The sequence below is a fragment of the Ambystoma mexicanum genome, chromosome 1q (genome assembly GCF_040938575.1).
Source record: "Ambystoma mexicanum isolate Mex_15411 chromosome 1q, UKY_AmexF1_1, whole genome shotgun sequence".
Lineage (NCBI taxonomy): Eukaryota > Metazoa > Chordata > Amphibia > Caudata > Ambystomatidae > Ambystoma > Ambystoma mexicanum.
In genome coordinates, this window is record NC_090922.1 from 1,237,106,568 (window position 1) to 1,237,118,640 (window position 12,073).

Here is a 12,073-nt window from a genome sequence, read left to right on the forward strand (position 1 = left end):
CTAAAAAAGCAAAACAACATAATGGAAAGGGTTTTCACCACAACAGATAGAGTTTGCCGGCCAGGACTTCGGATATGTTTCACAGTTCCTTGATATATCACATTAGTATATACCAGGTAGTGCTTAGTATATACATTTGTGGTGATTCTTTATTCAAATATACTTGCTCAATCTTCTTCTTCACTTTGGTATTTCATGCATCTGCACTTTTTCCCTTTGTTTTGTCCGCATTCAAGCATTCAAACATTGTTCCTAAAGAATCTTGCCTTTAAACTTTGCCTTGTCTGTATTCAAATAAACTTCGTCTTTGCGTTTTTTTTACATCAAACATTCTTCTTATCGGGGGTTGAATCTGTACTGTGCTCTTAAATGCATTTAAACAAGCTTTGCCTTTGTATATTTTCTGAATTAGCACTCTTGTACCATTCAATAACTCCCAAGCTCTGTTGTCTGAACGCCCCAGGGTCCCCAATAGCTCTGGGTGGACTTCTCACCATCTGTGCCAGTGTTTGCACCATGTCGTAGTAGCCTCTTCCTCTGCTTTCCAGTTCGGGGTATATGGATGCCTTCTGTATCCAGCGAAGCTCTGCAGACACCTGCCAGTTTTCCCTCGTAGCACGGAGTGAAGACTGCTGTCTAGTCGAGCGGCCCGGCTTCCAACGGCCTCTGCACTGCTCTCGGCTTCTTCCCTCACAAACAGCATCTCCCTCTCTTTTCCGGTAGCCTTGCCAGCTTTGCCAGGCGTCTCGGTGAGTCCTGCCTTCAAAAGCCTTCGCACAGATATCAGCGTTCCCCTCAGCATGACTTGCTGTGCTCTCCCTTCTCCGCATTTCAATGCGGTTGCCATTTTGAAATGTCCTGCTCATGACAGGTGTGGGAAAATAACTAGTAAGCATGTTACAGTTCAACCTCTTGTCATCTTGCATAAACTCCTTTGTCCTCTTCCTCGTCCCAGTACTTGAGTGGTTATGGGAGTTGACGTCCATAACTTCATTGGGGGTTTTTAACTCCAGGGTGTTTCTCATTACGTATTCCACAAAAAGTTATTTCATGATCAAAAGATGCTATGTGTTATATTCGATAAGCTACTTCACCTCAAGTCCACTGACACAATTTAAAAAGCTGAGAATGAATGGTAGACGCCTCACGGTTCAACTGGACCAGACTGAGCAGCCTTTAAGTTGGTGACAAATGCCTGTGGGAAGTCGTGGGGGGGGTCACATATCCTTCCCAAAGTAGCAAAAGACCTTTCTTCTAGGTTATGTGCCCGTTATGTTCCCACACAGCGAACCACTAGTAGCAGTAGCTGTGCCTTTCAAATCAATAGACCTACACTTACTGAAGTGTAGGTGAGAAAAATATCACTATGCTGGATGAAGTGGGGATGACTTTTTCAAGCACTCCAGTTGGGAAGATTATTTTATTGCTTATAGCACAGACAGCTCGACAGCAGCAGAGCGCTTTACAACGGGAGGGAGTCAGCATTGGTTTTTGGCATTTTATACAGTAGCACAGTACTGTTGGTGGAAGGAGTGTGGGATTCATTTTTATACATCTACCAGGTATTTTTTTTATTTCTATGTGGTTTACACAATAAACCTTTACAAATTCGTTACAGATTCACATCATAAAAGAAATGAATGTGTTAAAAACAAGTCCATGTAATAATCATAATTAGTTAACATGTGCAAAACGATCTTAAGAAAAAAACAGTTTCAGTTAAAAATTACAAATAATTGTTTTTTGTTTGTTTCTGCAATAAAAAAAGTTAAATACATCATCAACAAACAGAGTAACCGAAAATACTAAAGAACCATTTTATACAAAAAAGAATCATCTACTATTTGTTTGAGAGAAGGCTAGATAATACCTCTTGCCATTCCTAGCTATGCACAGTTGCAATAGTAGTCACATTCAGGGAGTCCTCAATTTTGTACAATAGTTTGTTAGTGCTAACAGCAATGCAGTGTTGTCTCCCCACATACATCTAACCCAGAAAGACTGTCTCACAATAGTGTTTGGTTCTGGATAGTAAATACCTAGTGAGTTAACTCTATCCTGTTCGAAATGAGAGGAGTCTAGCACCAAGTGTTAGCGTTTCCGGCACATCTGTGCTAAAACAAAATCGACAATTGCCATCTTTTGCTGCACTAGATTGTTTGTACCAATGATGAGTACGCTCACATGGAGCAAATTGATTTAATTTGTACCATAGGTAAGTTCTCTGTGCTTTTTCACATAGGAATCGTCATTAGATTTTAGGTATTGTTGAAAGAGCCATGTTCTAGTGCTCTGTGGAACTGGAAGATGGTAGGGGCATTCCGAGTGTTTGCTGGGATGTAGTTCCAGATGCTCATGGTTGAAATGAATTCAAATACTCATTCAATTTTTCTGGTAAAAAGCAACTTCAATAGCGATAAAGCAGACGAATATGGCCAATGCATGGTATACATTATACTTGTGTTATACACATTTAGCTGTTTTTGTTACTTTTGGCTTTTTTTTTAAAATAAATCCGCGGGATTATTTTGTCAATTTTTTTAATGAGGTTTGTGCTTTTCAGGACATTTTGATGTATGATTTGCTTTCTTAACACGAGGCCAGGCAGTTTTCATTAACGCCAGGTATGTCTTTTGGTTACACCTTTCTTTTGTAATGTTCCCATTTTTCCCCCCCCCCCCCATCTCTTCTTTAGGACACTACTATCTTTATCCATTCTTTATTCCTAGACTGAATCTATTGGGCCTGGACATTGAGAGACATTGTTTGTTTGTTGTACATTTTGGACCTTGGCACTTCTCTTGGCCCGGTATGCATGCCCTGCTCATGCACCTCCTCCTTTGTCATTTCTGGTCAACTTTGGAGTTCTTCTCACATTGGGTTTTGATTATTTTCCTTTTTCCATTTCTTATACACGTTGCCCTGATGAAGGGCCATGCTGGGGCCGAAATGCATTCGCCATATGGCTTGTCTCTATTGAATTTGGGGCCGAAATGCATTCGCCATATGGCTTGTCTCTTTTGAATTTGGGGCCGAAATGCATTCGCCATATGGCTTGTCTCTATTGAATTTGGGTCCGAAATGCATTCGCCATATGGCTTGTCTCTATTGAATTTGGGTCTGAAATGCATTCGCCATATGGCTTGTCTCTATTGAATTTGGGTCTGAAATGCATTCGCCATATGGCTTGTCTCTATTGAATTTGGGTCCGAAATGCATTCGCCATATGGCTTGTCTCTATTGAATTTGATTTTTACCATATTAAATTGATTATTTGCCTTTGTTGATTGAGTGTGTGCTTATATTTATGAACTTAATGTGACATTTGTTGCGTGGAGGCAGCCATCGCTGGGTTTATCATTTCAGTCGCTTTCTATGTCCCTTTCATTGTTTCCACTATAAACAATAGCACCCACTTTTCTTGTGGTGTTCTTTTTTTGTTTTTGAGTGGTGACGGCTCACAGTTCTGTAATCCCCAAGCACCTACAGCCCGGGTACAATGATGCATAACATAACCAGCCACGAGGACATGGATGGCCCTTGCTGTCCTACACTGTAACACTCGGAACAGCCGAGCACTGAATTAGGACAGAGGTGAGGGGCAAGCAAATCAGGGAAACATGTGACCAGTGGCACTTAAACACATCACGCTTGCTTGGCTCTGCCCGACCTCCAGCTCCGTGAACAAAAGCGCAGTTTGACAACCAAGGCCGCTGCCCAGCCTTGGCGTACCAAATGAAAATAATGTTCATTTTGCTCCGTCTATTGCTAAAGCCCGAAATGTGGTTTCCAGCCGCAGACTTCCAAATATTGTGAAAGCGACGCAGCCGAGTTGACTGTAATGGACGATTGCTCCGTGGCGCGATCATTTATTTTGCTGCTTTGCAATGTTTAACAAGCTGGAGACAGAGACAAACGATGGAGGCGCTACACCATAAATTAAACCCCGGTACAAAGTACTTAACCTTCTGGCATCTCGGCTGATTATAGTTTTCTAAGAAAAACAGAATTTCCACATCTACCTTGCAGCGCAATGCTATGCAGGGTGCAAGTTGCTAACACCTCACAATGCAATTAGTGTTTGATTGGTTTGGGAAGGGAACAGTGTCAAATCTTTAGCCACACACTACCTCGAGAGGGAAGTCCTTTCTGCTGACATCTACAAAAGACTGGCAGTAATGGGGGTCCATGTAAATCAAGCTGTCATCTGCAAGGACAAAACAGAAGACAAGTAATTCAAAAACACCTTATTATTACACTGCTTACAAACCAATTTCTATGCAAAGCAGTAAAGGGAGGTGGTGGGGAGAGCAAGAAATGGGTTGCCCGGCTGATCGCTATTGACGGACGCCTAGGTTCTGCAGGACAGATTAACTGTTGCATAATGAAATATGCTTGCATAGGCAGAATTTTTACAAAGCGATGAGACCGTCATTAAATTTTTTGGTAATAAAATTACTTTTACAAACACACAATTATGTTACGCAGTTTGCCAATGAGAAATGGGTTGGGGCGCTCGAGCTGACAGGAAGGACATATTGCTTGTCAGCTTAGCAACAACTAGAACCCACTTAAACTGGTAGAAAGTAAATATGTAAATAGGAACTGCCAAACAGTGCAGGATAATACTGAGTTGTATTATAGAGAAGATAAAACATGCCTTGTTTATAGAGCAAAGGACATGATTATACATGCATCTTAGAGAAAGCAATTACAATGCAGACTATATGACAAATGGCTGGACTTTGGAGGGGCTGCTGGAATTAATAAAGTACTCTTCGCATTGTCCTACCCTAATCACTCTACCAGTGCAGTGCCAGATTTGTAAAGACAATATTGAGAAGTCAGGTCTTGTTATTGAACCAACCTTGGAAGCCAACAAAGTAATAGGACTGCTTAGGCTTGCCACCGATAATTCCAACACAATACTCCAGGCTTAAAACCCCCTGTAAAGAGAACAAAACCAGGTCAGACGCTATTTATTTCAAAATACTTGACATTGAACATTTTCTCCTAAATACCTGAACAGTAAGGCAACTTGTGTTTTTTACTGTGGATTTCAATGGCTGCAAAGAAACCATGTAATCTGACTCTGGAGGTATAGCAGCAGCAGGTACATCCGAAACCTTTGAAAAGCAGGGCATGCTGTTCAACTTCGCTCACAATGAGTGCCTGGCATTTAATGAAATAACAGAATATTGGCTACATATTAGAGCTGCAATCTAAGAATGGCTTCATTTGCTTAAATGTGACTCCATGAACCCGTAGCAAGTCCAGCAATTTGCTGTCTAGCAAGTCGTGTTTACCTCTCAGATTGGCTCAAATATCCTAACTAACATAGCTTAGTCTTTAATAAAAACTGGACGCACAGGGAAGGTCTGACTCCATGAGCATCTTCATCCCAAGGATGCAATCTCTGCTAAAAAAAAAAAAAGGGAGGGGGCACCTTGTATTGAGCTACATTTAGCAAGAGCGATTCTGTACTTACAGCTCTGCCTGCGAGTACCTTCAAAATCTGACCTGTGCGCTGTATCCCCCATTGCAATTGCACCGAAGCATTACTGGATTAAATAATCTTCAGCAGTTAGGAGATATTTTAAAAATAGTCTCTAACATATTCCCCTCACCCTTCATACTCCTTGCCATTGAACATCCTGCCCATGACCAAACCATGCTCTTTGACCTGGCCCAATGTTCTACACCTGCCAGCAGACCCAGGCCTCCACTAATGTGCATGTCGATGAGAACTTGGAAAAGTGAAAGAATTGTCTGGGTACCTCTTGCTCTTTATACACGTCACCCAACTGCTCACAGGTCCTCAAGTTCCCTTTGAATGCTCTAGCAGCCAACACTAGCCACAGAGGTAGCATCATACATTACACAACAGCTCTGCACACTTTCTGCCTGTAGGCCATTGCTAAAGTTACTGGACAGCCTTAATTAAGACCGTCTCGAAACATTGCAATTACTATGTCATTCTGAATGCAATATATGCTATACTTGAGTCTGCGGTCTACATACACCAGTCAGGGGAAGCAATGAACGATGAAATAGAGTGTTAGCTGACCACAACAGTGGCAGGTTACTAGTCTACAAATATCAAATGACAAAATATAACATGATATAAATATGCTCAGTTCTGAGAAAACAAGCAAAATATGCCACCGTTTATGTTCAGCACCCATCTTCAAAGGAATACAGGAAGAATTCAAAGAATGACAATGGGCCTCATTACGAGTCCGGCGGTAACCGTGGCGGTAAAACCGCCTGGTTACCGCCGGACTCGTATTACCTTTCCGCCTCCGTGACTCTCGGAAATACCAGGGCATTACGACTGGGAATCCCGGAGGCGGAATGGTGTAAATCCCCATTCCCATTGAGTCCTATAGGACTCAATGGGAATGGGGAAGTGGAAACACTGGCACCATCTCGTGATGGTGCTGGTGTTTCCACGTCCGCCTGCAGGCGGGAGGTGTTGCTGGCGGGAAGATCACCTCCCGCCTGCAGAACTCGGGATCGGGCGGTCCGGAATTAACAGTGGCGGCGGGTTTACCGCCACTGTTAATTCCGGACCGCCCGACCTGTAATGAGGCCCAATGTTTCTTAGGGGGAAGGCAACCGAAATAGGGTTTTCCGCAATGCTTAAACTAAGTATTCGGTCTTGCGTGTACCCATAAGGAGTAGCCCACAGGGCTGCCTTAAAGGTGACATTCAGGGATGCATTACAAAAATGGCAATGCCAGCACGAGCGTGGATCCCTTAAGAAGGGTGAAGTCTTTAGGTTCAGGCAGCATTTTAAACATCACAAAATGAGTAATTGGAGCCTTTGGGATTTTCTTGCCATGAAAAGGGCCTTCATAGGTCCCAAAAAGATCATCTCAAAGGCCTGTGTCCTTTGTACAGTCAAGTTACACAGAGTGTCATGAGAACATCCTAATTATGCAATGTTCCCTCCACATCAAAGTGCTTGGAAGGAAAGAAAACATTATTTCTACATAGACTTAAAATCTGACAGAACCTTAACCACACACTTTTCCTTCGTTAAATATTGCATGTTTCCAACTCACTACACATCCAGGCAATATCAACCACAAAAATGTCCAGGACACGAATTTAAGATCGCTAGTATTTACCCACGGGATTAAAATAATGTATGAGACTAAAACAGAGAACCACAAACAGATCCCAGATCTGCAAATTCGTACTCTACAGGAAGTTGTAAATTTCTACTGAGGACATCTACTAGAAGATTATGTTCCCCTGGAACATTTTGGTGCAGGAGGAACATGTTGTGTATCAGTGCCCAATTCCATGTGTTTTGGCACGGCTTGACAGACCCGGAGAGTGTGCCCTGCCCAGTTTATTTATAGCAAGCATGGCTGTAGTGCTGTCTGTTAGAACTAGAACTGTTTTCCCTTGTAACTGGTCTTGAAAAGCTTTCAGAGCTTTCAACACTACCAGAAGCTCTAACAGGTTGATGTGCTTGTTCACTAGTGTTTGCGCCCTGCACTGTATGTTGAAGATTTGGGTCTCATTACAAGGTTGGAGATAGCCTTGCCGGTAAAGCCGGCAAGACTACCTCCAAACTTGCAAGAAAGTCCGGCACCCACGAATGGGCAATTACCAGGGTATTTTGGCCCCGCCGGACCCGGTAATTGCCCTTTTGCAGGTGCCGGAATCGGGTGATCCCCATTTGAGCCCCATAGGGCTCAATGGGAATGGGGATGCCTGTAGCACCGGCACTGTCCATAACGGTGCCTGTGCTACAGGCATGCTGTGCTCGTGGGTGCCCTTCATTCCGCCAGGTCAGACCTGGCAGAATGAAAGCCACCCGCGAGCACAACTCAGTTTGCTGGTCCGGATACAACCGGTACCGTTGTATCCAGACCAGCAAACTTGTAATGAGGCCCAATGTGCTCCCCACCCTCATAGGGAAGCGTCAGTGGTAAGAGTGGCCTCTATTGCTGGTGTGGTGAATGATTTCCCTTTGCGAAGGTTCTCCCTTGACCACCACTGCAGGGACATAAGGAACAAGTTACTTACCTGTAACTGTTGTTCTCCAGCATGGGTCTGGCATGGATTCACATGCTCATGAATATTCCCCGTCGTCAGGCTGGGAATCCTCGGTAAAGAAAAAAATCACTATCAGTTTCGTTTCTGATCTGTCTTTCTTAGTAGTAACCAATCACTGATCTCTGGGTCATACTGCCCCCAGCCAATGACTGCCATCTCCCTAAGCCCCGCCCCTGGCAGCCATCCTCAGATTTGGTAGCACGGCAAGAGGCAGTATGACCAAGTGAAGAGCCACAGAGGGGTAGGTGGGAGGGTTCGCATGTGAATCCATGCCAGACCCATGCTGGAGAACAACAGTTACAGGTAAGTAACTTGTTCCTTCTCCAGCACGGGGTCTGGCATGGATTCACATGCTCATGAATAAAAGAATACATAGCAGTATACACATGCACAACCACGGGAGGTGGCAAAGGCTCAACATTAAGCATTACCTACAAACTCAACATTAAGCAATTCTTACCTCCTCATCAGGCTCACCTTAGGCAAACAGGTTGCGCAGTACTGCTTGGCCGACCCTGGACTCCTCCCTGGAGTCCCGATCGACGCAGTAGAATCTTGTGAAGGTGTGCGTCGACCTCCAAGTAGCAGCCCTGCAGATGTCCAGCAGGTGCACACCAGACAGGAACGCCGTGGTAGCAGCGATCACTCTGGTCGAATGGGCTCTCGGACGGCCGGGCAGCGGTCGGTTTGCCAACCGGAGACAGTGCATGATGCAGCCGGAGAGCCATCTGGAAATGGAAGTCTTTGAGAGAGCCTTCCCTTGATTCACAGACCCAAAGTTCACAAACAGTTGTGACGTCTTCTGAAAACTCTTTGTGCGGTCCACGTAGAACCTCGTGGCCGGCATCGAAGGCGACGGGAAGAAAACTGGTAACACCAAGGGCTTGTTGAGGTGCAAGTCCGACGGCACCTTGGGCATGAAGGAGGGATGCGTCCTCAGCACCGCCCTCGTGTCATGAAAAGTCAAGTATGGAGGCTTGCAAGATAGGGCCTGGATCTCTCCCACTCGCCATGCAGAGGTGATGGCCATGAGGAACGCTGTCTTCCATGACAGGAACTTCAAAGGCGCCGAATGCATAGGCTCGAATGGGGCCCCCATGAGCCTGGTCAGCACCACATTAAGCTCCCACGCCGGGGCAGGAGCCTTCACCGGCGGGAACGATCGGAATAGTCCCTTCATAAATTCCTTCACCAGGCGATGAGACCACAAGGACGCCCGTCCCGTAGTCGTGGTATATCGGGAGATGACAGCCAGATGTATTTTGATGGAGGCGTGAGCCAGTCCAGCTATGGCCAGCGACAGTAGGTACGGCAGTATTTGAGGGGCCGTAATCCGCAGAGGGTTAATCTTCTGTGCACGGCACCAGACAGAGAACCTCTTCCATTTATGACCTTAACACGTGAGAGTTGAGGATGCCCTGGCCTTTGCAAGAACCTCTCTGCAATCAGCCGGTATATCGTACCCTCCAAACTCTAGTGCTGCAGGAGCCAGGCCTGCAAGTTCAGCGACTGTGGGTCGTGATGGAGAATGGCGCCTCCTTCTCTGGAGAGAAGATCCGCGTCCGCCGGCAGCTTGACTGATGGGGACGTTGACAAGTCCAGAAGGTCCGGGAACCAGATCTGCCTCGGCCACGCCGGTGCGACGAGGATCATCCTGCACCTGGACTTCTTGAGCTGGTTGATGAGGCGGAGCATCAACAGCAACAGAGGGAACGCGTATAGAAACAGGCCGTCCCAGGGAAACGAGAAAGCATCGCCCATGCTCCTCGGCTGTGGGAACCTGCTGGCGAACCTCTGGAGTTCATCGCCGTCGCGAACAGGTCGATCTGGGGTTTGCCCCATCGTTGGAAGAGCCGATCCACTTGATCCTGGCGCAGTTCCCACTCGTGGCACGAGCGCAGCTCCCTGCTGAGTGAGTCGCTGATGGTGTTTTTTATTCCTGCCAAGTGGAAGGGAACCAGAAACATCCCCTGGGCAACGGCCCAGTGCCACAGATCCTGGGCCTCCTTGGATAGGGATGGGGATCTGGTGCCCCCTTGCTTCCGTATGTAGAACATCATGGTGGTGTTGTCTGTGAAGATCCTCACCACCTTGTCCTTGAGGGACGGAAGGAACGACTTGAGAGCCCAGAACACTGCTCGGAGCTCCAGAATGTTGATGTGGAGAGACCTCCTCCGGGAGCCTTGCGTGGAGATCTCTGCTGTGGGCCCCCCAACCCTCCAGAGAGGCGTTGGTCGTCACCGTCTCCTGAAATGCCAGGGTTTGAAAGTCCGTACCCGTAGTTAGGTGAGCACGGGTGCCCCACCATAGGATCGGCCGACGGAACTCCTCATCGAGAGGGATCCTGTCCTCGAAGCAGCCCGTCGCCTGAAACCAGCGGGCGTCGAGGAACTCCTGTAGCGGACGCATCCGAAGTCTGCAAAGGGGTACAAGATAGATGCATGAGGACATCATCCCGAGAAGGGAATTGATGGACCTCACCCTGGCCACGTCCGTGGCTAACAGGCGCCGCACCTTGCCCAGGATGGTCTTGATCCTCTCCTCTGAAGGGGAGGCCAATTGCCCCATTGTATCGAGCTTCGCTCCCAGAAACAGTGCTACTTGCGATGGGACCAGGTGGGATTTGGGGTAGTTGATGGCGAACCCCAGCTCCGTGAGCAACCGGACGGTCCTCACCATGTGTTCGACGGCGAGTTCCCTTGTCCTTGCCCGGGTTAGCCAGTCGTCCAGGTAGGGGTAGACGTGGATCCCCTGCAGGCGCAGCCGCGCCGCCACCGGTGCCAGGCACTTGGTGAAAACCGTGGGTGCCGACATTAATCCGAACGGTAGGGCTCCGAATTGGTAGTGGCGTCCTTGAACCACGAACCTGAGGAACTTCCTGTGCCTTTTCAGAATGGGGATGTGGAAGTAAGCATCCTCCAGGTCCAATGACGATAGGAAATCGCCTTCCTCAGGCTGTCCCAGCACGTGCTGGAGGGTGACCATCCTGAATTTCTGCGTCTTGATGCATTTGTTTAACCGAAGCAGGTCCAGGATGGGGCGCCAACCGCCTGTCTTCTTTCTGACGAGGAAGTACCTTGAGTACACTCCGGAGCCCCGGAGCCTCCTGGGGACGAGCTCGATGGCACCTTTCTTGAGCATCGCCCTTACCTCCAACAGCAGTTGAGGGACGCGATTCTCCTTCCTGGCCACGGGGGGAATGCGAGGGCACTTCTTTTAGAATTCCAGCAAGTGCCCGTTGGCCAGGGTGTCCAACACCCAAAGGTCAGTGGAGATGGACTCCCACACGCTGACGAACTTCGTCAGCTGCCCTCCCACCGGGGTACTTCGGTGGGGGCCCGACAACACGGCCGGGTCAGTTTTGCTTAGAGGCGGCCTTGCCGCCTTGGCCTCCTTGGCGACGACGGCGGCGGGATCCCCCTTGCTTGCCGCGACCTCTGTAGGCCTCCTGGGAAGAGGAGCGTGCCGTGCCGCCTGCCGGTAAGTCGAGGAGCCACCGCTGGATCCTTTGGAGGCACCCTATCTGCCTCCAGAGCTCCGAAAGGGGCGTCGCTGTTGAAGCACCCCTAGGGCCCAGGCCGTCTCCGAGTCGGTCTTGATGGCCTGTAGAGACTCGTCCACCGCCTTACCAAAAAGGTTGTTGCCGTCGAACGGCATGTCCAACACTCTGGTCTGGACGTCCTGGCGAAAGTCAGTCGCCTTGAGCCAAGCTCGTCGTTGCCACCGTTATGGCGTGATCCGACGCCACCTCGCCTTCCTGCTGAATTTCTAGGGCTTCCGCCCTCTTGTCATCAGGCAGGAAGTCTAGCATGGGAGCCATCTTGAACCAGAGCTCCCTGTCGTAGCGGGCCACGATCACCAAGGCATTGGCCGCCTTAATCGTCGTCGCCGCCGAGATGACTCGTCGTCCCATGGAGTCCAACTTCTTGCCCTCGCTGTCCGACGGGGAAGTGGAAGTTGAAGCCGCCGCACCCGCTGCCTTCTTCTTAGCTGCTGGCGA

General features: G+C 47.9%; 1 protein-coding gene across 6 annotated transcripts in view; it reads right to left on the minus strand.

Annotated features, from left to right (window-relative positions):
* The window catches only part of ATG4C (autophagy related 4C cysteine peptidase), a 522,028-nt gene that overhangs the window by 156,622 nt on the left and 353,333 nt on the right, over positions 1-12,073 (minus strand). For all 6 annotated transcript variants that reach the window (XM_069642011.1, XM_069642014.1, XM_069642012.1 and 3 more), the window contains 2 exons: positions 4,868-4,946; positions 4,131-4,207 (listed from right to left, as the gene is read on the minus strand). In XM_069642011.1, the coding sequence (XP_069498112.1) occupies positions 4,131-4,207; positions 4,868-4,946 (156 nt within the window). The remainder of the gene's footprint in view (positions 1-4,130; positions 4,208-4,867; positions 4,947-12,073) is intronic.